This window comes from Natrix helvetica (genome assembly GCF_964273705.1).
Source record: "Natrix helvetica genome assembly, chromosome: 4".
Classification (NCBI taxonomy): Eukaryota; Metazoa; Chordata; class Lepidosauria; order Squamata; family Natricidae; genus Natrix; species Natrix helvetica.
Genome location: NC_138550.1, coordinates 124623275 through 124649460, shown reverse-complemented (window position 1 = coordinate 124649460; position 26186 = coordinate 124623275). Strand labels below are relative to the sequence as shown.

General features: G+C 38.8%; 1 protein-coding gene and 1 long non-coding RNA gene across 7 annotated transcripts in view; one reads left to right on the top strand and one right to left on the bottom strand.

Moving 5' to 3' along the window:
• The window catches only part of LOC309391446, a 95270-nt gene that overhangs the window by 7437 nt on the left and 61647 nt on the right, over positions 1-26186 (top strand). The gene's annotated exons all lie outside the window — the stretch shown is intronic.
• Positions 11078-26186, bottom strand: part of LOC309391444 (desmoglein-4-like) — a 35542-nt gene continuing 20433 nt past the window's right edge. Inside the window, exons 9-16 of the mRNA XM_081951925.1 lie at positions 25499-25770; positions 24213-24355; positions 23288-23509; positions 20177-20749; positions 18510-18661; positions 17374-17437; positions 15484-15698; positions 11078-15091 (exon numbers count right to left, since the gene is read on the bottom strand). Of these exons, the coding sequence (XP_081808051.1) occupies positions 14153-15091; positions 15484-15698; positions 17374-17437; positions 18510-18661; positions 20177-20749; positions 23288-23509; positions 24213-24355; positions 25499-25770 (2580 nt within the window). The 3' untranslated portion in view covers positions 11078-14152. The remainder of the gene's footprint in view (positions 15092-15483; positions 15699-17373; positions 17438-18509; positions 18662-20176; positions 20750-23287; positions 23510-24212; positions 24356-25498; positions 25771-26186) is intronic.

The following is a 26186-nucleotide window of genomic DNA, read 5'->3' as shown; positions in this document are numbered from 1 at the left end:
GCGGGTCCGGCACCGCCCAGCTTATCTTCGCGACTACGCATGTGCGACCTACGCACATGCGCTGTCGCTGGGGGGGAAGGGGTGTAGAGTCCTGGCATGACGTCAGGCACTCTCTTGTATTCTGCCGGCAACAGCCAGGTCGCGTCTTATCCAATCAGACGCGACCTGGCTGGCGCGGGCAATCCCCGTGTTCGGATTGGCTGTCCTGTCTGACAGCTCGATATAAAAGCGGTCAGACAGAAACAGCCCGGGGTTTTTTTGTCCTCCTGTATTCTGCTAACGTTGTGCCTGTTAATAAAGCAGTTAAATTCTCCTCACGCCTCCGCCTGAGTTCCTGCCGACATTTAATAGTGACCACACTGAAGCCACGTTCCACCAAATATGATGTTGGAAATGCAACAAGGAGCTTCTTAACCACTGTCCATAGTGCAGAATAGCGATCAGAAATTTCTTTCTGTAACCAAAACTATTGGTACGATTTCTTGAACTTTGGCTTCAGCTCAATGTCACCAACATTTGCTTGAATTATTTGATGAGATTATTGCATGGTACCTAGGGATTCCCAATATGGAAAGTGAGAATGGGAACATTTTAACAGATCTATATGTTCTTGGGTTATAATTTTCACTAAAGAACCATGGGGATGGAAAGGGAAATATAGACAATGGAGTCCAATCCCCTTCCTCAACAGTTTGGAAGCAAAGAATAACTCCAGCAAAATGTAGCCTTTTACCTCTTTGGGGAATAATAATAATAATAATAATAATAATAATAATAATAATAATAATAATAATAATAATAATAATAATAATAATAATAATAATAATAATAACAACAATAATAATAATTATTATTATTATTTTCCCAATACAACTCATGCAAAGGGTCATCCATAACTACATTACATTTTCCACACTCATATTTGTGATTCCTTATAACTTCTTTAAACTAAACATTTTAATACAAATCAAACCATTGACATATATATCACTAATGGAGTTTCCTATCTCTTCCACTGACATAATTAACACCTTATGTATTGAACACAAGTATATCAAGTATAGGTTAAACATGAATTGAAAAACATCTAATTCAAATGTATAAGCTGTGAATTTATTATATAATCACAGGCAAAAATTGCACTTATGCCTAAATCCTCTACCCAAACACATTATAAGACAGATAAAACTATCTTAGCTGGCTGTTGTAAATATTACTCTGCTAATTCAACAAGAAATGCTACTGCATGAATCCTTAATGCAGAACACAGCTAAAAGTGATTTTAGCAATTTTCTTCCCAATTTAATTCAAAATGTATATCCAAATGTTCCTCTTATTTTTTCCCCAAGCACTAGGGAGGGTTATATTCAAAACCAGGCACTTTTGCTCTGTGTGTGTGTCTGTGTGCGTTTGCTTGCTTCTGGTCTCCAGAGTCAGAAGGGCCGGTTGGTACCCCCAGAGGTCATCTAGTCCCACCCGAGACAGCGCCCCCCCGCCCCACATTCCCCAGCCCCACCTCCTCTGGGAAGGCTCCGGTGGGGGGGGGATGCGGAGCCCACACCCCTTCTGCTGCTCTCCCCCACCCTTCACGCTTATTCCCTCCCTGTCCTCGCCCACCTCTAAGAGCCCTATCTATAGAAAGCCAAGCAGAAAAAAAAGATAACTGGGATTAGATAGGGCTCTTAGAGGCGGGCGGGGTGATTGGCGAGCCAGCCAATCAGTGAGTGGGCAGGGCTAGCATAGTGCAGATGGGCGGGGGGAGCGAGCGATCGAACAGCTTCTGGATGGGCAGGTGTGAGTGAGCGAACTGGTTCTGAATGGCTCGCTAGAGGAGGCCACCTCCAGCACTCCTTTGCCGCCCCCCTTGCCTCTTACTGCCCTCTGCCGCCCCCCTTGCCTCTTACCGCCCCCCCTAAGCCATCTCACCGCCCCCAGGAGGCGGTACCGCCCACTTTGGGAACCACTGCTCTATACTGTTCCAGACAAGTTGCTATCCAGTTTCTTCTTAAAAGTCTCTAGTGATGGAGCATCCACCACTTCTTAAGGCAAGCTTTTCCACTGGTAAATGTTCTCATTGTTAGGACATTTCTCCTTAGTTTTAGGTTGCTTCTTCTTCATTAGTTGATCAAGTGATCATGATCAAGCTGATCTAAATACAAGGGAGAGCTTTACAAAGATAAGTTTAAAAAATGCATTCTAGACTTGGCTTCTGATCCTTTTTTATCTGACATTGGTGATAAAATCTCTAATGTTTTGCACATCATACAAACCAAAGTGTGTGTGTGTGTGTATGAGTGTATGTATGTGTGTATGTATGTACGTATGTGTGTATGTGTGTATGTATGTATGTATGTATGTATGTATGTATGTATGTATGTATGCATGCATGCAGGTCTTGGCGTATTCGGGTCTTTTCTGGTGTAAGATTGAGAGTATCCTGACAATGTTTCGGCAAGATCCCACTCGCCATCTTCAGGCTGGTGTTTTTGGCTTTGTGCTTGTGCGAGTAATGCGTGGTTGGAGCTGTGTTCTTTCTATAAATTTTGGTGGTGTGTGTGTGGAGTGCTGGCTTTGTTGCTGGAAGTGGGTTGATTGGCTGTGTAGTTGCATCCTGATTGGTAGATGGAGTTGATGTTTGTAGATTGGTCGGCTATTTCGTATCATCCTGTGTGGCTCAGGTGCTGGCTGTGTGTCCGTTGTTTTTTTGTGTTGTAATGACCTGGGTAGTGGGTGGGGTTCATTTGTTGACTAGGGCTGGTTTCCAGATGTCTGGTAGGCAGGAGGTATCATCACGTTTATTCATGTTGTGGGGGTGTTTCTCTATTTCGATGGCTTCCATAATTATTCTCTTTTTGAACTGTTCTGTTTTGGAGATTAAATTGGTTCCTTCAAAGTCAATTTCATGTCCTGTTGCTTTAAGGTGCTGGAAAATGGAAGACGTTTTTTCTTCTTTTCTGACTGTGTTCTTGTGTTCTGCAATGTGTGCATTTATTCTCCTATTAGTTTGTCCAATGTACGGGGCAGGGCAGATTTGCATGGCCCTAGTCAACAAAGGAACGGCAAGAGGGACCTTGTCATCCGCAGGCCACCACCCAGGCTGTTACAACACGAAACAACATTGTTGTTTCGTGTTGTAACGGCCTGGGTGGTAGGTGGGGCTCGTTTGTTGACTAAGGCTGGTTTCCAGATGTTCCAGAAACAACAATGTACACACAGCCAGCACCAATCAGCACCAATCTACCAATCATGATACAATCACACAACCAATCACCCCACTTACTGAAACAAAGCCAGCACTCCATACCCCCCCCCCCCAAGATTTATAGAAAGACAGCAGCTCCGATCACACTTAAAGCCCAAAACCCAGCTTGAAGATGGCGAGTGAGACCTCGCTGAAACATTGCTAAGACAATCTCAATCTTACACGGAAAAAGACCCGAACACAACAAGACCAGCACACACACACGCGTGCGCGCGCGCGCGCACACACACACACACACACACACAATCACTCACAATTATACTGATGGCAAATAGAATACATTTGAAGATATTCTTGTTATGATTATGGCACTGGTACAGACACAGTTGGTACAACTGGTATGTGGAACTCACAGGTGGGTGAACGCTTTTTTGCAGGCCAAAAAGAACAATATATATTGAGATTGTTAAATACCTACTGGATGAATAAAATGGAAAAGTGTTGGACAAAAAACCTTAAAGTTTACATTCTATATATTAAGTCATAAAGGGCTACAATATCAGAGGTGCAAAAATCCAGTTTATGGATCATGACGCAAAGGGATACAAATAATGTGAACACTCTTGTCATCTAGAAGTTATTAGGAATTATATAGCCTAGATACAGTAACCCTATTTTTTCCAGGTTTAGAACATACATTACATTAAGCCAAAGCCATGCAAACCACAATGGTGTAATGGGATTTTTGAACTCATTTGTAAATCACAGAATTATTTTATAAATGGGATTTTGTAGGTGGATTTTAAGATGAGAATTTTGTGCAAATCTAGCCATTTGTGATTAACCATGATTTCGTAAACTGTATTAAGCTAGTTAGAACCCTCAAGTGAAACATTGCTGGTGCTAAATATTTTACATTTTGTTACAGATTGTGCTACACACACACAAACATTTTGAGCAACTGTACAAAGTTTTTCTTTGCAGCATCCATCCTTAAAACTTAGAAATAAATGTATATATTAGATGAAAAATTAAAAACAAATTGTAATTTGCCAAGCAATTATTTCTGTTAACAGGGCTTGCTTAGACTTGTTATGATGTTTCCAATATGGATTCTTTTTAAGGGTGTAGCAGTATCTTGGTTCTTGGAGAAGAGATTTTAAGAGAGAGAGAGAGAGAAAGAGAGAGAGAGAGAGAGAGAGAGAGAGAGCGAGCAGTGGTGCTAGTTCTTTCAACTGGAAACATAAATTTGTTCTTATGAATGGAAAGATTTTGATCATTTTGTTTTAATTATGGATACTGTGCTTCTAAGTTCCTGTTCCCAGGTTATTAATCAGCTTCTGTCCCTATTGTCTTCTTCACTATGACTCAGACTATGAATGGTGAGAAAGATTCAGAAAGAGAATCATCTGGTGTTGCAATTTAATGAAGGGGGTAGAATTGTATAGAGAATTGGGACCAGGGGTGCAGAGCTGATCAAATGCATTTTGGGGAACACTGTCTTCCACCAGAGAACACTGCTTCGTAACATGATTATGAATGAATCTATATTAAAGTCATTGTGGTAAAATTACAATGGCATCTAGATCAGGCTACCCGATGTTCTTGGAGAGATGGAATGAAACATTATTTTAACAAGGGAGGGGAAGTCATATTTGAGTGATAGGCCTTGGTGGGGCTCCAGTTGTTGCGGATGACAAATTGTTATCCAGATGTTATCTGCGGATTGCAATATCATCCTGGTAGTCTAGACAAGGGAAATACAAAACAGCTTTTAACTTGCTCTTTGTAGATGCAATGTTATATCTACATACAGACTTGCCTACAGTATATAAATGTCATATGTCTTTAAAGTCAAGCTTAGGTCTTAATAACTAAGGTTTATATTTGATAATGGCTAGGGGCTAAGTGTATGTGGAACTCTGCCCTTTATTCCCCCCCCCCTATAACACCTTTGTGGGATATTTTAAACTGAAAAACCTGATTGCTCAAAAGTCACCCAGTGAGCTTTCATGGCTGAATGTTGGCTCAAACCTCATTTCCAAAATTTTAGTCAAAATCTTAACATTAGCTGTGAATGATGACAATATTTCAGCCCACTTCTTGGATTGGTGGAGGTTCCAGGGAACTTTAAGGAAATATCATCTGATCCTATAAATTGTCCTATGTGGAAAAAAATTGCACCAATATGTAGGTTTCAGGGATGGCTAGTTTTATTCCTTAAAACCAATCAAAATCACCCCAGAACTTAGTCTATTCATGGTTTTGTCAACTCCAGGAATTGTCTGTAGTTTCAAAGAACACTAAAGAGGGAGGTGTATCCTATCTTGATCTATATATTTCATTTTAGTTATCCCTTGAATTTTATCCTTGAATGAGGACATGTAACACCAAGATTACGTCGACCTTTTGTTTTGTGTGCTTGGTTTTTTTTTCAAATGTTTGTTAATTTTTTTTACAAAAATGAATTCTAAAATGTGTTTTAAAAATAATTTTATACATAACTATGTCCTTACACCTTAAAGAGTCAATGATAAAATCTAAAAATCTTTTGCACAATGTTCAAGCCTAATTTTCTAGTATCTATTGCCTCTCAACTAGAGGCTTAATGGTGAAGTCACACAGGTGAATATTGAAGAAGCAATTCTTACTTGTGAAACTTTCTCAGACTCCATTCACAAAGTCGCTCCCAAGTTGAGCTGACTAAGCCAAAGACAACACATTAATCACGCACAGGCCTGTATATACAAATAACTCATTTACATGTTTGGGAAGATTCTACCTTGACTGAGTCATTTAGTATTTGATTCTGCTCAGTTTGAAATCAGGGATTACTTTGGGATAAAGTTCTAATTTAGTATATTTTGAAAGTTCTGCCTTCCTAGCTGATTAAGTTTTGGTCATTTTATCTTTTAATCATACTTAAATGCATTTAATTCTGCTTGCATTGTTTTGAAGGTTGCTTTGAGTCCTGAAAGCACATGTATATGTCTTTATTTTCTCTGCAAAACAATGAAAGTAATCATACTGTGATTGATTGGTGATATAATAAGAAAGCATGGAGAAACATCATTTTTGGAAGCAGGGAGGCCACAGATATTTGCCATTGAAGGCCACATACAATAATGCCACTGAAGAGGGAAGGTCTAAAGTTTTTGACCCACTTGGAGCCAGAGGAGGAAACATTGAAAGGCAATATCAAAGGCAAAAATAATGTTGCCTTTTAAATAGTACATAACAAAAATATCTAAAACAAAGTTGAAATGAACCTTAAAACAAAACTTAAGAATATTAACAAAATTATATATAATTCCTCCTCTCAGTTCTGTTTAATACTAAAGAGAGAAACACCAAAATTAAGCTAATGGCCTTTGAATTTTGGTGGCACAATCTTCTTGAGTGGTGGGGATAGGTTTGGGATGCCACAGTAATGTGAGAGGCCTTATAGGAGACGTGCAGATTGCCTGGTCTTGTATAAAAGTGAAGCTTGAAAGCTTGCTATTATATATGAATTCCCTAATGCAAATAATGCAGCTATAAACATGCATAAAATGTTGACAATATTAGGACTGGTGATGCTTCATTATTTCTATTATGTTATGGAAGTGTGTGCGTCTGCAGGATGAATTATGGTGAGGAGCTCTGGTGGTGCAGTGGTTAGAATGTAGTATTGTAGACAAATTCTGTCCACAGACTGGAGTTCAATACTGATGGGGCTCAAGGTTGACTCAGCCTTCTATCCTTCTGAGGTCAATAAAATGAGGACTCAGGTTGTTGGGAGCAATATGCTGATATTGTAAACCGCCCAGAGAGTGATGTAAAATGCTTATGGGATGGTATATAAGTCTAAGTGCTATTACTATTGCTAGGATGAATCACCAGCCAAATTACTCCAATTGAGTGTCTTTCAGTTGGGTCCAAACTGAAGTTGGAGGAAGGTTCAGCAAATTTGGAGTGTCCCAGGGAAAGGCTGTCATTCCATTTTGAAAAGATAGGTTTATAAGGATAGGCAAATAGTATTCCATCAGAATCCTAGGTCAGCTAAAATCACTAAATATGCAAATGTATTTCATGATATTTATTTCCTAATTCCACTGTGAGTAATCAGTGAACTCATTATTTTTCCTTACTGGAAATTACAGCTGAATTTTACTCAAGAAAAATGCCTACACTTCCGTGTGAGCCCTATGCAGATCCCGAAGGTAAGTAGTTACTTAGTAGAGATAAAGGATAGGTGCCTTCTTTTTCAGTTGGTGTTCATGTTAAAGAGATCAATATTGAAGCTGATAAGTTCTATCTTGAAGTAACTTTTTTTTGGGTAGGATTACTCAGTGTTTGGAGACTTCCTGGGAGGTATCTGTTGCTTGGTGATATGGTATGGTGTTAGCTCTTATTTTGACTAATCCTTCATGTTAGTCTTTTGTGTATGGTTTGAATTGGATGCTGGACTGGATGATAGATTGAATCATTTCCATTGATTTCTGGATAATTCCTTTATTTGAGTGCCAGAATTCCAGGAATTCTCTGGCTCTTCTGATGTTTCTCTGGTCAACACTTTCTATATTTTTCAGTCAAATGTGTGATTCATTCTGTGCAGATAAGGGACTTTAGGTCTTTTTGATTTTGGATCATTGTTGCAGGTGTGTATTCTTCGGTATAAATAGTGCCCTGTCTGTAGCACTGGTTGCAAGCCAGACAATTGAACCTTTATGTGATGTTGGCAGAGCGTGTAGTTTCTGGTTTATACAGGATTCTTTCTAGAGTTTTTCAAGGGTGTGATGCTTGGTGACTTGGGAAGTCTTGTTTTGTTTCCTGGTTCATTTTTTTGATGAATTGCTGAGGTGGATGGACTTGTTCTTACTGGATATGCTGTGATGGTAGTTGAATTCTGCTTTTATAAGAGCTGGTGTTTTTTTGCTCTGTTGCTGATGGATCTTACGTAGCGGATCTCTTGTATTTGGGTATTAGTTGCTATAGAAGTTTAAGGTTCAGTCTGGGTGGGCCGACAGGGACATGGTGGCTCAGTGCTAAGACATTGAGCTTGTTGTTCAAAAGCATGTAAAAATGCAAGTAGAAAAATAGGAACCACTTTTGGTGGGAAGGTAATAGCATTATATGCGCTTTGGTGTTTAGTCATGCCGGCCACATGACTATGGAGACGTCTTCAGACAGTGCTGGCTCTTCGGCTTTGTAATGGAGATGAGCACTGGCCCCTAGAGTCAGGAACAACTAGCACATATGAGCAAGGGGGAAGCCTTTACCTTTACCTGGGTGAGTGGACTTCTGTAAACTTGAGTCTGCAACTTGCCATCATTTAATTTAATAATTAACATGTCTAGAAATGAATATTTGTACATCTGTATGGTGAATATGGTGAATATTATCCAGGTATCGGATATCTGAAATACACTTTCTTTTGAAAAATAGTAATTAACACAACTGATTTGTTTTTTGGATTCAATCTTAGGAAGAGCAAAGGTTTCTAGGTGTTCCTGACATCATTTTCATCCACGACTAGTTGATTCTTTCCCAGAAACTCTGTTCAAGTTCCACACAATCTAGAAATGCTGCAAATAAATCCTCACTTCTGAGGAAGCTTCCCTGGAATAGGGGGAAAAAACATCTGCAAAAAACATAATTTTGGTATACCTTGCCCAGAGCACCCCTACTAAACGTATGTACAATGAAGTACAATAAAGCTCAGCTACTTTTACCCCAGAAGATCCTGGTTCTCTGTGTTGAAGATAATCTCTTTGGTTTCATAGAAATGAATGTCACAATGCATATTTTCCAAATCCATTAAATTATTGTCATGTTTATATCCTGCCCTTGCTCTAATGTGCTCCAGACCATATACATAGCATTTTAAAATACTCTAGAAAATTATGGCTTGCATCTTAGGGACAATATATGTTGGATTGTGCATACCATACCCATTGGCAACTGTGGCAGTCAAGTGGTGAAAGAAAGTAGGGTGGGATCCCTACTTTCTTCACATATAGAATACATACTGTATTTTTTGGAGTATAAGACGCAATGAAATATAAAATGCACCAAGGTGGAAGAGGCATTTTTTTTTAAAAAAAGTAGGTCGGTAGATAGAGGGAGAGAGAGGGAGAGAAAGAGAGAGAAATACAGCAGGTAGGTAAGAAGAGATAGAGAGAGTAGTTAGGTAGGTAGGGAGATAAATGGAGAGAGAGAGAGAAGAATAGAGAGAGAGAGAAATACAGTAGGTAGATAGGGAGAGAGAGAGTGTAGGTAGGAAGGGAGAGGGATAGAGAGAGAGAGAGAGAGAGAGAGAGTGAAATACAGTAGATAGGTAGGGAGGGAGAGAGAGAGAGACAGACAGAGTAGGTAGGTTGATAGGTAGAGGGATAAAGGGATGGAAGAGAGGGAGGGAGGGAGAGAGAGAGAAATAGAAATACACTAGGTAAGTAGGAAGAGAGAGTAGGTAGGTAGGTAGATGTTTCCAGGTGTATTTATCCATGTGATGGAGAAGAAAGTAGCTGACAATCTGCAGCACCTAAGACTTTGTTTCTGCTGGCACAGCACTTGATCAAAAGGGGAAGAAAAAAAGTTTTTGCAGTCTGCAAACCTCCCCAAAACCTCCCGTTTTTTGCGAAAATTGGCCTGTTTTTTTCCAAAAAAGGTATGAATAGTCTTGGGGGGGGGGGGCTTGTAGAGTGCTCCCTGGGGTGGCAGAAAATGAGCAAAAAATGGCCCGTTTTTCGTGAAAATGGGCCCGTTTTTTGTCAAAACAATTGCATGTACAGCCTTATGGAGGCTTATAGAGTGCTCCTGTGGGTTGGGGGGCTTATAGAGTGCTCCTGTGGGCTGGGGGGGGGGCAAAAGTGAGCAAAAAATGGCCCGCTTTCTGCTCTCCCCAGCCCCCAGGAGTTTTCTGAAAGCCTCCATAAGGCTATGCACGGCCATTTTTGTTAAGGGGGTGAGGCTTCGGGAGGCAAAAAATGCTGTATTCAGTGTATAAGATGCATTCAGATTTTCAGCCTCTTTTTTGAGGAAAAAAGGTGTGTCTAATACTCTGAAAAATACGGTACATAAGATTGCTGTGCAAGAGGAAGCAAGAGGACACCCATCCCATTCTATCTATGGAAGCTGAGCAGATTGGCAATTAGATGCTGTTGCATGGCTTTGAACATCTGAGCTATCTGTTTTTATTTCGCGGAGTGACTAGACCAATGCTGGATACATAGAACATTAATGGAGGGTTTCATCTGGCTTTTACTGTATAAGAACGATTCTAAAATGTTGTCGGCTTAGCTCAGTTTTGAGTCACATAAATAGCCACACCCTACCCAGCTGCTATGGTGCGGTGTCATTGAAGCAAAGATTGAGAATCTTTTTGATTTAAAAAGAGAGAGGCCATTACCCAGCATTTAGGATTGAATAACTTAGCTTTTTGTAAGCAGGCATATGAAATAAAAGCTTGATATTTCACATTGAAATTCTTACCAGTCTTCCTTATTCATTGCTGCTAAAGATTGATGGCAGATGCTTCCTTCTAGATGACCTATGTTCCTTCAGAGAGAACATGCTTGCAATTGTTATCTAGTTTAGAAGCTTTTCCAACAGTTTTGTATTGTTAGTTTTGCTTGAGAAATATTTATGCAACATTATTTTGAAAAAAAGCAAAGGAATTAGGATCTTTTGTTTAATTAATAGAAAAACAAGAAGGTCAGTATGATTCAACAGCATGTTTTTTTTAAAAATGCCATTTAACTAGACTGGACGGTCAAATGGTTGGTATGAAGAGTGAGTACTGTAAAAACAATCTTGTTTCTTATATCCTTCAAATTTCAGCTTAAGGAATTCTACATCATGTTCAGTAGTAAAGAAGCATTAAAAGAGTAAAGAGAAATTTGCCCAGACATTTTATTAATATTATGATACATCTTCAACTTTCAGCTTGTGTGCCAATTTATTGTAATCCCACAGCGGTGACATTTCATTCCCAGAGAAAACATTCTTTCTGAAAAGCAATCACACCCAAAACCAGCAATGGGAGCTTATACTTAGAAAGTATTTAGACATCCTGACTTGAATGACAGACTTGTTTCTGGTTGGAAAACAAAAAAGCCTACATTTTTTTCAGTGTTAAATTTGTAAAGAAAGTCAGTGCAGTTAAAGACAATTATTTCATAGAAAGATCTTCATTAAAAATGTTTTAATTGGAGTTACTTGCATCCTACAACATGAATTCGGACATAAAATTTGCTTTCAGAAGAATAAAACTAATTTTAAAATGACTGCAAATACAGCCTTGTAATATTATGATGTCATATTATTTTAGCTCATTAGACATTTTGTAAGAAGTACAACTTCTTTAAGGCTTATGTTGATGCCTTTTAGAAAATGTAAACATGAAATACACCATTTATCAACAGACTTTGTGATTCGTCCTGTGGAGAAACATTTGCCATGGGTTTCAACTTACAAGGTCAAATAATACAAAAAAAATCATTTTTTTTAGCCCCCAGAGTTGCAGCAGCTCTTCAGATTGTTCAACATATTGTCATTGGTACAGTTAAATAGTGTTCCCTTTAACAGAGGAATTCAAATGGCTACTTAATAGCAGAGGTAAGTTGCACCTGGTTCGGCCTGGACCGAGTGAATCAGTAGTGGCAGTGGCAGGAGGCTCCGCCCAGAGGGTTGCGTGTGTGCATGAGCGTACCAGTAGTAAAAAAAATGCAAACCCACCACTGCTTAATAGCCTTGGTTTTGCCCTGTATTATTATAACCAAATCATACTCAAGCAGCAATGTTCCTAGGGGGAGCAAGGAGGGTGGGTCAAACAATATGAACAGCGTTACAGCATGGCAACACCACCTTTGCCCCTTTTCTACACACCTGGAAGTGTCATTCATGCTGCCTGAGCTAAAGAATAAAATAGGGATTTTAATTAAAAGATGAGTGTTCATTTAATACAGGTATAAAACTCTTCATACTTGAACTACGCAAAAATATAGTAGTGACTGGGGTGATTTCTGCATATAACAAAATAGGTGTAGCATTAAATAATTACATAATGGTTAATGTCTCATTAAATGATTACAAGACATAATTAAGTTAGTAATTAGGGGAAGTAAGTGAAAGATGTCTCGTATTTGAAACTATGATTTCCAGGATTATTTGGGAAAGAATTAAAATATACATATGCACAATTCAAATATTTTGCAAGGTTTCAAGTTGCTTTGGGAAGATTTTTAAAAAGACATAAAGACAAACTAAAGGTACAATGCCATATTTTTGTCTGTAGAAAAAAAAAGGTGAAGGTGAAGCTTTTTGCAAAAGAAAAATCAACTGTGGATACTAGATCATGTTGCTAGATGTATTAGAAATTGCTCTTGTATTTACATCTTGTTTAGTATCTTTGGGTTGGTTAACATGCATGTTAAATTGGGAAGAAAATTAAACACCAGGAGCAGAGATAAAAACCCATATCCTTACTTTTCTAGAGAATTCTATACCAAAACTAACAGTGTACATCATGGGTGTCAAACTTGCAGCGTCACGCTGCCATCACGTGATATTTTGTAATGTTTTTTCCCTTCGCGGAGTTGGGATGGGCGTGGCCTACGTGTGACACATTTGGTATGTGGGCCGCCAGTTTGACACCCCTGGTATACATAAAAGATAAAGCGAATAGTTTACCATAATCTGGTGAAAATTCCCTGTGTGTAACAACTGTATTTACATTGGAGTGTATTCTCTATATTGGAGCTACTTTTAGTTTACATATGGTACATAACTAAATCGTGAAGGTCAGGTTATAAAGAACTGTGTTACTTTTTCATGCCAAACATGGCTATGAGCTGTTGCTCTGAAACACAGGGTTTTGTTAGAATTAAATTGTTAAAAACTGATGGGAAGTCATCTGAAATCTTTTATTTGAAAATGAAATCAACATTTTTTTAAATTTCCACAACCCTATATCGATAGACAGAATGACTATAATAGAGTATTGTGATTTGCTATTAAAAATGAATAGACCAAAATTTCTATCACTTTTCTGTCAATTCTAAGTCTAAAATAGCTTTTTGGATTCTGACTAATGAAGCCTATACTTTATTTTAATAGCTCAGCATTTGGGATTTAAACATGTAGATACCTTGTGTCTTTATTTTTTTGGGAGAAGAATATTTTGGTATTCAAATTTCTGTTTAAAGCACATATAGCCCTTTTACCTCTGTATAATCAGAGGAAGGTGGTTGTTGCTGTTGTTTTTTGGTATATGATTGAAATGAAAATTTAAATGAAGCACAAATGAGCATTTGTCCACTCACAAATACTTTCACAATACATGATATGCTGCCTAAACCTGTTAACATCCTGTCCATTTCTATTGTTAAATCAGAATATTGTCATTCTTAAGGACTGCTCTACTGATTGTAATTCACACAATCTTGTACAGATACAGCATTAATATATGCCCTTTTTTCTGTTGTCACTTTTTTTTTGCTTATGTTGACTAACTGCTTTTAAGATGAAACCAAACTGCTGAATTTATCAGATCATTATTTGGAACAGTTTTTATGCAACTGCTTTAAAATACAGTAAGGAATTCCAGAATTTAACAGTTCCTATGAATCACTTTGTGCACAGTTGTATTTCCTTACCATGGTGTTAATAAGTACAAAGCCGAAGTGATATGTTGGTCCAAATATTGCTCAACAGCAAATATATACAAAAGGCTCTGTTAGTGATTCCTCCATTATGTACACTATCATGTTTCCAAAGGCAATATATCAGAATTTTCTTATGTTGGCAGTGCCCCTATATTTTGTTTTATAACTAAATGTTAGGAGAGTCTGTTTCAGACAAGAATCGTTTTTCTGATTTGCTACCTATAAAATAATAAAAACATTATTTGGCAGCGAATCTAAAAAATAAAAAGGGGGACAGGAAACATGTAGTCGCAAGTGATCTTTACTAATTAGAATACTGTATAGTGCTGTATTTTGTTACCCTTCTTCGAGTTGAACCAGGAGAAGCTGTTCCAAATGCCTGATTAAGAAGATTATCAGAAGCCAACAATGAATTAGCACCACTACTTAGATTCCCAGGGCCACCACTCGATCCTGTTCCAGACAGAACTCTTTCGGTTACAACCACATTACGGGCACTCGATAGGTCAGAAGGGAGGGTCATGTTGCCATGTACACTAGCAGCAGGTCGAATCACTCTTTCGGTCACAACTACATTTGACCCTTCTGTCAGATTAGGAATGCTCAAAGAAGATGGTAATCTTGAATTAGGAGCAATTACTCTTTCTGTGACCACAACATTTGACCCACCTGATAGATCGGGAATATCTATCATGCCATGCAAATCAGTGACTGGGCCAGGACCCAGCACTCTTTCTCTGACTACAACATTTGATCCACTCAGAGGATCAACATTAAGTGTAGGAGGTTTCATTGTTGGGCCTGAAGTATATGTTTCTGTTACAACTACGTTACCGTGGAGCATAGGATCAGGCATTGGCCTTGGAGGTTGTACATTGGAAGTGGTGGTGTAAGTATTTTCTGTAACGACCGTGCTACCACCAACAGGAGTAGGTTGAGGCATAGATGAAGATGTGTTAACAACAATCGTGGTTCCAGGTGGTGGCAAATTTATCTCAATATCAGGATTGGGCAGAGGCATATTGAGATCTGGGAAGTGCTCAATCTCTCTTCCTAAGCAGATCTCCGCCAAGGTCTTAAATTTAGGACCCAGGGTGTCCAAGTAGGAATCGTCCAGATCTTCCCCAATAAAACTGCAACAGCCAATGGAACCAACAGGAGTGCCTATGCCCTCATGATCATATATTAGGAGACAGTCATTTGCAGGTCTGCCTTCATCTTCATCAGCATAGGCAAATGCTTTCTAAAAAGAAATAAGCAAGAGAGAATTAGCATTGTTTATCATTAAGAGGAGAAAGAATATCAGTCTTAAATAATAAGTACTAAAACAGGGTGATTAATTTGGATTTCAATTACATCAGTTGTTTCAAACTGAATCCAAAGTGCTGTACAGTCGCATTTCATAACATGGATAACTTGCATTTTACTTCATACTGTGGAAATGCAGTCCACGTTTTGCACCAAGGAGTATCAAATACTACAAATACTTATGAGCCCTTTGCATACTACCATTACTTGGCATAATGTAGTTTAGGCTTGTGTTCATAAATCTGAACAAAACGCTAAGCAAATATTCCTAATAATAACTTACTACCATTCTCTATAGTTTGCTAGATAGAGTATAAAATGGGTTACCTCAGAGAAGTAGCTGTCTAGGAAAGCCATATTCACACCACTTTCTCGGTATTCTTTTATGCCTCCAAATGTATCTTTCCGTCCCATTGTCCCATAGCCCATGGTTGTCCCATAACCAAGTGCAGTTCCATAGCCTTTTGTTGCTCCAAGTCCTGTTGTTTCTTCAATTCCTGAACTCACCATTCCTCCATCACCATATTTAGTTGTGTAGATATCTATAACGATAATTTATTTATTTTATTCAAAACAAAACAAAAGGACAATACAATCATCTGTCTTCAGGGCCTGGGAAAATAACTAGCTCTTCAATAGTTTATTGAACAACATATGCGTGGTAACCAACAACTTACTTGGGGAGTGGGGAGATCATTCTAAAGCACAGGTGTCAAACTCAAGACCCAGTGCTAGATCCGGCCTGCGGGGTGCTTAGATCTGACCCACAGATCTAAACGAAGGAAACAGCGGAGGACCGGCCCACTGCATGCGGCCATCCCGAGCTCCGTTTTCCGTGGCAGAGGGTGCAGGAGGCCATCGCAACTGAAAACAGAGCTTGCGAGAGCTGCATGTGGCCCTCCCAAGTTCTGTTTTTGCTGACAAGAGGGTTGCAAGAGGCCATTGCACTCAGAAACGGAGCTTGCGAGCCCATTTTCACTGGCAGAGTGACACGAATGATGTGAAGCTGGCCACACCCACCCTGGCCTTCCAAGGTCAAAAACAACCCTGATGCGACCCTCAGTGAAATCAAGTTTAACACCCCTGTTCTAAAAGGCAGGAATTGAAACAGAGTAGGCACAATTCCTGGATTTTGCAAAGTGTAGTGTTTAATTGAGGGGACTTGCAGTACGCCCACCCTGCTGGGCCCAATCACATGGGAAAAGATGATAGACATAGGCAGTTTCTCAGATAGCCTAGCCTTATGCCTTGAAACATTGTAAAGGTGATAACCACCAGCTTGAATTGTACTCTGAAGTTTAGTAGTAACCAGTGCAATTTGCAAAGTGATGCACATATAATACTCCCTCATTACCTATCCTGTCACATGCTAGACTGGCTGTAGCTTCTGGACTGTCTTCAATAACAACCACAAAAGTCCTTGTTAGCCATAGCTTCCACCTGGTCTTTGAGAACTGAGAGTTCAAGAGGACTGCTAAATTGCATACATCTCAAATGGGTAATTACAACTCCATGGAATATCAGAATGGAGAGTCAGTAATGGGGGCACAAATATAGAAATTCAGTAAGATTGAGCCTGAGGCTGTTCTTCCTCATCCAGGCCTGAAGCCTCCAAACACTCCAAACATTGGCTCACTAACTCAACTAACGAGGGGTCAAGATATGCAACTGGGCATCATCTGCATGCAGTACATATTGATGACATTTCACCAAATTGGAAGATGATTTCCTCCAGCATTTTCATGTCAACAGGAGGGGGAGTATCAAACTCTGTGGCACCCAACATATAAGGGGCCCTGTAAGCAACTTTTCTTCCTACCTGCCAATATCAATTTAAATCAGCCACGGAAAATAGAGGAGAACCGTCATGAAACAGTGGTTATGATGATAATAATTATAGTGTCGACGATGACACATAATAGATCCAAAGAACAGTAGTGATCAATTTGCTGATCAGTTAATCATTGCAAAACTGAATGTAAAACAATTGAGATCAATTTCTATTGATCTGTTGTGAATATTACAGTCACTCCTGTGTTCCTATGCAGATACTCTTGTATAACAATTTTTGTAATTATTTTCATGGGCCGACAGAGATTCTGTTTCCACAAATGATAAGAAGTAAGTAGAATAATGACAAATTCACTCCTCCCCTTTCCTGCTATTTCTATCCCCATCAACTATCATAATTTGCAAGTTAAATGTTAGTTTGTTTACCTGAAGAGTCTGCAAACTCCCCTTTACTTGCAGCAGTTACTGGTGCACAGATATTTGACACATCCTGGAAAGAAAGCCCAAGCTAAGTTGTTAATAAGTAACATACATTTAAGAGAGAGATTATTTTGCTGTGATTGGGAACTGTTAATATAATGGAAAGCAATAGTGCATTTGGTAGAAACACAACCTTAGATTTGTGTGCAAGTATGCCTTTGATTGGTTATAGAATCCATAGTTCTGTAGTTCTTTGTGACAGTAATGGATCCATTTGGTTTAGTATCAGCACAGAAATGATCTTGGTTGGTTTGGAAGCAATCAGTATTTGAACTTGATTAGCACTGGGATGGGAGATCATTGGGGCAAAACCTGGAATGAGGTTGCAGCAAACCACTACTGTAGAATAGCCAACATCGCCCCTCCCCCCTGCAGGGTTGTGTTCACAAAGTCAGGTTGGGAATGTAAAAAATAAGAAATATGACATTAACAGAGTTATGCCGAATCTGTTACCCATTTTTCAGGTCCAGAATGAGAAAACATTCAGAAGAGGCATAGTCAGATTCTTCCCTAATTCACTGGACTATAAGAAGGAAGTATAGTAGAATCAGTCTTGCAAGATTCTGTTGTTTATACTAATCTCAATAAAAGTAATACAAGCCTTCTTGTGTGGTTAATTTTTTTGCTCTTGTCTTCCTAGCGCAATTGAACTTGAGGGCAACTTTTCTTTTGGCTGGAGTAGTAGGGTACCTGCTGAGGTCCATCACTAATAATCTCTTCTAGGCTTCTTTGTTGCTGAGTCTACCTATTCATCTGTCCTTTCTGGGAGTATGTCAGTGATTAAGCAATGGGAAGGAAAGGCAGTCTGCACTCTTCATTCTTAACAAGGAACAAATTGGCCTCCTAGGTCATGAAAAAATGGAGAACAACTGATGGAAAGTGGCAAAGAGGTTCCTTAGTCTAAGAAGGGGTAAATATTTTCTATAGTCAACTACTAGCCCTTGGTCTTGGTGATTGGGGATCTGGCGGGAACTTGGCCTAAGGCACCAGGAGGGAACCAGTTGGTTGATGCTGAAATAATGTATCTGCAAGTAGACACGGGAATATTGCTATCTCTTTGTATGTTTCAATAAAGAACTAACCCGGTCTTCAGGCTGTGCTCCTTCAATTCCCCAGGAATGAATAGCTCCTTCTGTGCATTCAGGCACAGGCTCAAATCCAGCTCCCACTCCACCAGCAGATCTGGATCCCAGATAACCAAAACAATCACTCTGTGACATCAGAATTGGTACCACTGATAAAACAAAATGAAACAAAAAGTCATATACATTTCATCCATTGACTAAATATTTGACCTGTATATAAATAGAGGCACACAATAACATGGGACCAGTCTACTTCTGGTCTACAATGTCTACCAAAGCGGTATAATCATTTCTGGAGGCTGTTGCTCCAGGTACCTTTACAGGTTGAAGTGTGCTGAGTGAATATTTGGGCACAGTTATCTCAGCTGCTGCTCCCCCACACTTTGGAAACTTTTTTCTGGCATTTACATCACTGATTTTTGGTGCCAGACATATACTTTTAAATTTATAGTTCCTTTGGTGCCATGTATTAATCATTTTATATCTGTTATCTAGAGCTTTTAAGGCAGGGGTGTCCAAACTTGGGAACTTTAAGACTTGTGGACTTCAACTCCCAGAATTCCCCAGCCAGCCATGCTGGCTAGGGAATTCTGGGAGTTGAAGTCCACAAATCTTAAAGTTCCCAAGTTTGGACACCCCTGGATTAAATACTGATGTCCTCCTCTTACTCATTCCTTTCTCTGCCCTTTCTCTGAAATTTGTTGCACCTTGTGAGTTGTAGCTGAGTTCATATCCCAGCATAACTTCAGCAACTGCAAAACTTTTTTTGTGCTCATTTATATGGGTGGAGTTCATGATGATATGGTGAACAGGTATCAAGGACAATCCCTGGCTGTATTCTGACGCTGGGTGGGGTTCCTGCTGCAAGTTCAGTAGACTAAGCAATAATTAATGTTTAACTCTATGAAATGAACTTTCAAAATTGAAAAGCTGTAGAAACCTAATGAATTTGTTGCCAAGGAAATATTTTCTTTCTTTTGAAATAATTTTTTGTCCTGGATTTCTGTCAACAGTACAGAACACTGATGGCTGTCTAGTGAAAACAAGAGAAAGGCAGTTGAAGAGGTGTGTGTGTGTGTGTGAGAGAGAGAGAGAGACTTCACCAACTGAATAACCCAATGACGACCAAGTATGCCCAGTTGTCACATTAACTCTCAGAATTCTGGGAGTTGAAGTCCACGAGTCTTAAAGTTCCCAAGTTTGTAGTTTAAGAGACATTCTTGGGATTTTTTTTTTCTTTGAGAATCACAATCACATTCTTAAATAAATGAGCAAACATTTTTCAGGATAATAGTGAAGATTTTTGAAAACTAATATTATCAGCATGTGCATTTCCATTCAGCAGAGGATGCATCTCAAGATGGGCATCATGTGCAGAAACATTTTAACTCATTTTTTTTCTTCTTGCATGGAAAAATTGTGACCAGGTTCACAGCAACATTCTGGTATTGTCAGTATACTTTACCAGTCAACCTCTACGGCAAAGTTTGAGGATGCAAATAGAATTGTTTTTGATCATTCCTTCCCATTAATGGGAATCAAATGGTTTATTTTATAGAAACATTATATATTGCAGCAAAATGTTTTATAGAAGTCAAAAATCATATTATATAGGAAAGACATTTTTTTAAAAAGGAATAATTCTATCCTTATAGAATACTTACACACAAATATTAATCCTCCAAGAATCATCAGGCCAATGGCAGCAGCGCTAAGAGACGTATCTCCTGAATTTTGCCTTGGTCCTCCTACGTCAATCACATGTCCACTAGTGCCATCATGTGCATGTTCGTTACCAGTGCCAGCTGCACCACCACCTCCACCACCGTTAATACCACCTTCACCTGTTCCCCAGCCATCTGTTCCTCCACCACCTGTTCCTCCACCTGTTCCCCAACTACCCCCTCCTTCACCACCGGCTCCTCCACCACCGGCTCCTCCACTACCTGTCCCCCAGCCGCCCCCTGTTCCACCACCAGCTCCTCCACCACCTGCACTTCCACCACCTGCTCCACCACCACCTGCTCCTCCACCACCTGCTCCACCACCATCAATAATTGTAATTCTGATTCTCTTGGTAGCCATTTTGACACACATTCTATTTTGATCACATTCACAGGCTTGCAGAGGAATTACCACAGCCCTTTCACAGCTTTTGCCACCGTTGTCAACCACTTTGACTTGGACCTCAAAAATTATGAAATCCATGATGTCAGTGTACAGAGTTGCAGAAGTATCTGGACCGAGAAATAAGGGAAAAAAGTATATTAAGAACTCTGCTTTGAAATCTCTATAATTAAAGTTCATTCTCATAAATATTGTGTCAGCAACGCTGACATATTGTGAATTTGACTCTGGAAATTAAATGAACAAAAAGTCTTTAGCGGGATAGGCATAATAAACCGTATGTGTATATGTGTGGGTGTATATCAAGGGTGTCCAAACTTGGGAACTTTAAGACTTGTGGACTTCAACTTCCAGAATTCCCCAGCCAGCCATGCTGGCTGGGGAATTCTGGGAATTGAAGTCCACAAGTCTTAAAGTTCCCAAGTTTGGATACCCCTGGTGTATATATATTCAGGTAATCCTTGATTTACAACCAAAATTGAGACCAGAATTTCTGTTGTAAATCATTACGGTGATAACTTTGGTCAGATTAGTTTTATAGCAATTTACACGATCATTAAATGAATCCAACTTGTCCAATGGTTTTTTTTTTGCTGTGAATTAGCAAAAAAGGTCACAAATCATTACGTAACTGCAGGAAACTGCAACTGGTTGTAAATGCAAGCTGGCTTCTAAGTGCCTGAATTGCAATCATGTGACTGCAAGGGTGGTACAACGATTATAAATGTGAGTACGGATCATAAGTCACCAAGGCTGTCATAACTTTGAAATGTTATTAAACCAAGAGCCATATGTCAAGGACTTTCTGTGTATCAGTTTGTATCTGGACTGATCACAGTGATGGCCTTCTACTTTATATGTTTTTCTCTTCCTCTTCTCCCCTTGCCAAGCCCTGCAAGGTGGGTAAAGTCAGGAAGAAGGAATTGCTAGAAGTCTTGGAATGTACCGTAATGTGGTTAAGGTATTGTAATAGAATCTTAAAACTCATTCAAAGCCCCGCTCTACTTAAACTTATGTATAATAAAATCAAGGCAGAGTTGACTTGAATTTCTTTCTTATGCTTTCCATTTTACTGAAATTAAGATGTCTTTTCTGACTTGAACCTGACATATTGTCACACAGCCACTCATACTCTTCTAAACTTGAAGATCTCTGGGAGCTGCTGGTAGGAAAGTGAAAGTGTATAATTTCCCCAAAATTCTGAAATAATTTTTTGAAATTACACATTTTGGAACCCCACAGCTTGGGCTGAGAAGTCTTCAGAAAATAAAATTCAGCAAACAGCTGCAAAGGCATACATGCACATATACAGGAGCAGGCATCTCCTGCAGCTATGTTGCTATATCAGAAATACTTTGCAATTGAAAAAAGTGATTTTGGATGGGGAAGAAAAGAAAATAGCGTTGCATTCATTGAATTAAAAGATAACTGTGAGAGAGAAAGATTGAGAAACGGAGACTTCCTAGCAATTTTTTCATGAATTGTTTAATTATTTTGAGTTAGAAAGGGGTATTTACACTGAGCTGAGGTGGCGCAGTGGCTAGAGTGCAGTACTGCAGACTACTTCAACTGACTGCTAGCTGCAGTTCAGCAGTTCAAATCTCACTAGCTGAAGGTTGATTCAGCCTTCCATCCTTCCGAGGCAGATAAAATGAGGACCCGGATTGTTGGGGGCAATATGCTGACTCTGTAAACCGCTTAGAGAGGGCTGTAAAAGCACTATGAAGCTGTATATATGTCTAAGTGCTATTGTTATGAATTACATTATGTGAAACTATTGTATGCAGCCTTTTCCAAAGCAAGACCTCAGTTTTTTATTTGCAATGGACAGAAGGAATAATCTTAAGGAACAGGAGGTAAGAAGACAATGGTCAGATAAAAGAAGTCCGGATCAGAACTGTAATCTAAGCAAGCATCTTAGACAAGTCAATCTTTCGTGAAGATAAAAGGAGGGCAAGGGGAAGCACATACTGATTTGCAAGATTCCGTTATCATAACCCTATAATGAAAGTAGTAATGGATTGTATTACTTTTGCTTCCTATACTGTTTTAGCACTATGAAGCAGTATATAAGCCTAAGTGCTATTGCTATTTGATAAAAAATATTTTGTTTGTCGTCGTCCTCATTTTCATACTGCTCACCATGTTTTCTCCTTCTTTAAAAATAACTGAGAATAGGAGAAGTTATGCCACCGCCCAGTAGTCCTGGGATTCGTATACATCTGACGGATTAACCCTTGAAATCCAGAGAGACCAATAATTCAAAGCAATAAAATATATCGATTAAGATATACCCAAAGTTATTTCATTATTTTGATTTTCCTTGTAGGATTCTATTTATTAGCTTATTGCCTACAACGAGTAGAGAAAATATAGTTTAACAAAAAATTCAGAAAGAAGAAAGGTGGTGGGGGAATGTAATGCAGTTGTCTGAAATGAATATTTGACTTCAAGACTTCTCTAAAAAGCCCAAGCCACCATCAATAGATTCTTGTGTGCAACCATGGGTTGCGCATATATTATTCCACATATGAGAAGAATGTTAGACACTCTTCAACAAGAACAGATATAAAGTGAGGGTTGAGTGGGGAAGAAGAGCATCATTATTAAGAGGGAAAAACTCTGAATATGTAATTTCATTCACTCACCATTTAATGTTTTGATAGTCCAAAAACTGACTTGAGGCTGAGCGATAATGCTAAATGTAAAGGGTGGCCCATATGGAGAATCATCTGGATCTTTAGCAGTGATCACCACGCTTGGATTGTCCATACATACTCTCCTGATCTCATCAGTCAGAATGGGACAGTTATCATTGACATCTTGAATAGTAAGCATAATAGTACCAGTGGCTGTTGTGTAAGGGCTGTCTGCAATAAATAATACCCATGAAGGAAAATAAAATCAAATAAATGTTAGCACACAACAACGTATGTTGCACAAGTGCAATAAACTCAATGCATAAATAGGATCCAAGGATCAACTGGAAAAGTTAATTTGAGCAGAGAAGTAATTTGATAGGTAGAAAAGGGGCAGTTTTTAATAGCTGAATGGCATATATAATTTTAAATGCAGCTTCCAAAATGAAAGCTAATTGAAAAGATTCTCAATTCAATTATAACAACTAAGGATAACGCTAAAAGCATATAAAAGCAGTATCCAGAGTTTGTCAGATCTCTAAATATATAGCAAAGACTAGCAAAGACAAGATTAAAAAGTGTGAGCAGAAATGGTGGTTTTCGATACTGTACAAAATTTTGTTTGGACCCCCGTGTAGCTGAACAGCTAATTGTTAGCAATGCAATTTCACACTGGCTGGGGAATTCTGAGAGTTGAAGCCCACACATCTTAAAGTTGCCATGTTTGATAAAAACTGCTATAGTGATTTAAAACGATCAGCAAAATCTTTGTTCCAGATGTGCAGGGAAGTATTTATTTTATTTTAAAATTACATAGGGCACTTTCCCACTTAGTCAAAACAGCTAGGGTTATAAATATTTAGAATAATTCCATATTTCTAACTTTACTGCTTATGAACAATAATGACTATTAAAACAAAATCCATGTTCTTACCTCTGGTGATAGCAAGCACCTCTGCTGTGTATACCCCATTGACTACGTAAATTGATTCTCGATCAATAGTTCTCTTAAAAGTGATGACAGCAGTTTGGGGATTGATTTGAAACCAGGCAGCAGGATCACGGCCTATCTCATACCTATGTTTTGGACAATGAAAATGTGAATTATAAATGTTAAAATAGTGGCAGACACTAAACTTTTGCTAAAACACACAGATCAATTTGATAGACTCATTACATGAAAAAAAAATTCTGACAGTTGCAGTCCTATTAATTTCTGAGGGTGCTAGCCTATTTTTATTTTTAAAGTAGCACATGAATACAATGTATTCCCCCACTCCACCCCCACCTCTGTCAAAGTACCAGCTAATAATCACACTGAAGCATTTCATACTGCACTATTATAAGCAATTTTCAAAAATGCAGAATATTTTAATGTATGTTTTTTGTCAGGAGGTCTCAATATATCTGCAACCCTTGCAAAGGCTGAATATCAATTCTGGATTTACTGGCTGAATTTTGCTGTGAGACATCAAGTATAGTGGTGGGTTTCAAAAGTTTTTAGAACCTCTTCTGTAGGTGTGGCCTGCTTTGTTGGAGTGGCTTGCTGGCCATGTGACCGGGTGGGAGTGGCCTGCCAGCCATGTGACTGGGTGGGCGTGGTCAACTTGTAAAATGTAGTGAAACTCATTTAACAACGCTTTTGCTTAGCAACCAAAATGTTGGCTCAGAAACTCTGGTATTTGAAGCACGCAAGTCTTAAAGCTGTCAAGTTACAAGACCCTTGCACCCCTAACCCTTTAGAAAAACACCCGAGGGGTGTTCAAACTTGACAGCTTTAAGACTTGTGGACTTCAACTCCCAGAATTCCTCCTCTCGCTCTTCATCTTGATGATGTGCAGATGGGCAGGGGGAGGGAGCTGGAACCGGTTCTAAATGGCACTATAGTTTTGTGGAACCTCTTCTATAGAAGAGGTTAGAACTAGCAGGAACTCACCCCTGATTGAGTACCACACTAGTCAGGCATAATTCAGCTTAGACTCTTGAGTGAAATATAATAATTGAGGTTGATTTATGACTAAATATACCATTTTGGGGATTTGAGAAATAAAAGTTTTAAATATATACAGTATATTTAACCCAAAGCCATATAAAATCTTAATTTGGGGAACATGAGGGAAGACAAAATTGAAGTAGAGAATTGTTTATTGGTAAGCAGTTGGTTATCTTTTCCAATTTTATCTAACTGAATACATAAGTTTCAGGCAAAGGCTACCTTACCGAATATTTGTGGCAATTTTTCCAGTATCCTGATCAATGGCTTGGAATGTTGCGACAGTGTAAGTGAGTATAGTTTCACTTGTTAAGCTCTCAGATGCAGTGATGGTCAGTGTAGATGGACTAAATGCTGGTCCTTCAATTACATTAGTTATCTGTACCACAATTGGGGTTCCAACAGATTGATAAAGAGAAGCCACAGAAGAGTGGAAAGGGGCAACATTTCTCACACCAATATTAATGTTTATGATTGAAAATTGTTCATAATCAATTTCCTAAAATAAAGAAATGGCATACATGAATTTTACATTTGAATTATGTCTGTATGTGAATGCACTAAGAAATTCACTTGTCTCTTAATAGTATATCCAGACATATAGAACATTGTGTAGCATGACAGATCATCCAGGAATAGGAATAAATCATTTCTGATATAGAGACGGCCATTCAAAAACTTCTAAAAACAAAGTCAGATTGGAGATTCTACTGAATGTTAAAAAGATCAAAGCTGATGAAATCAAATACTACCAAGAAACAAATGAACTCAATTAGGAATATGAAGCTACTATTATTCTCAGATGGACAAGTTAAATTAGTGATAATTATATATGTTGATTTATTTATTTCCTCAATCTGAGCAGAATTACCTTAAGCCGTTTTAAAAACAAATCAATATGAGTTTAGGACAGTA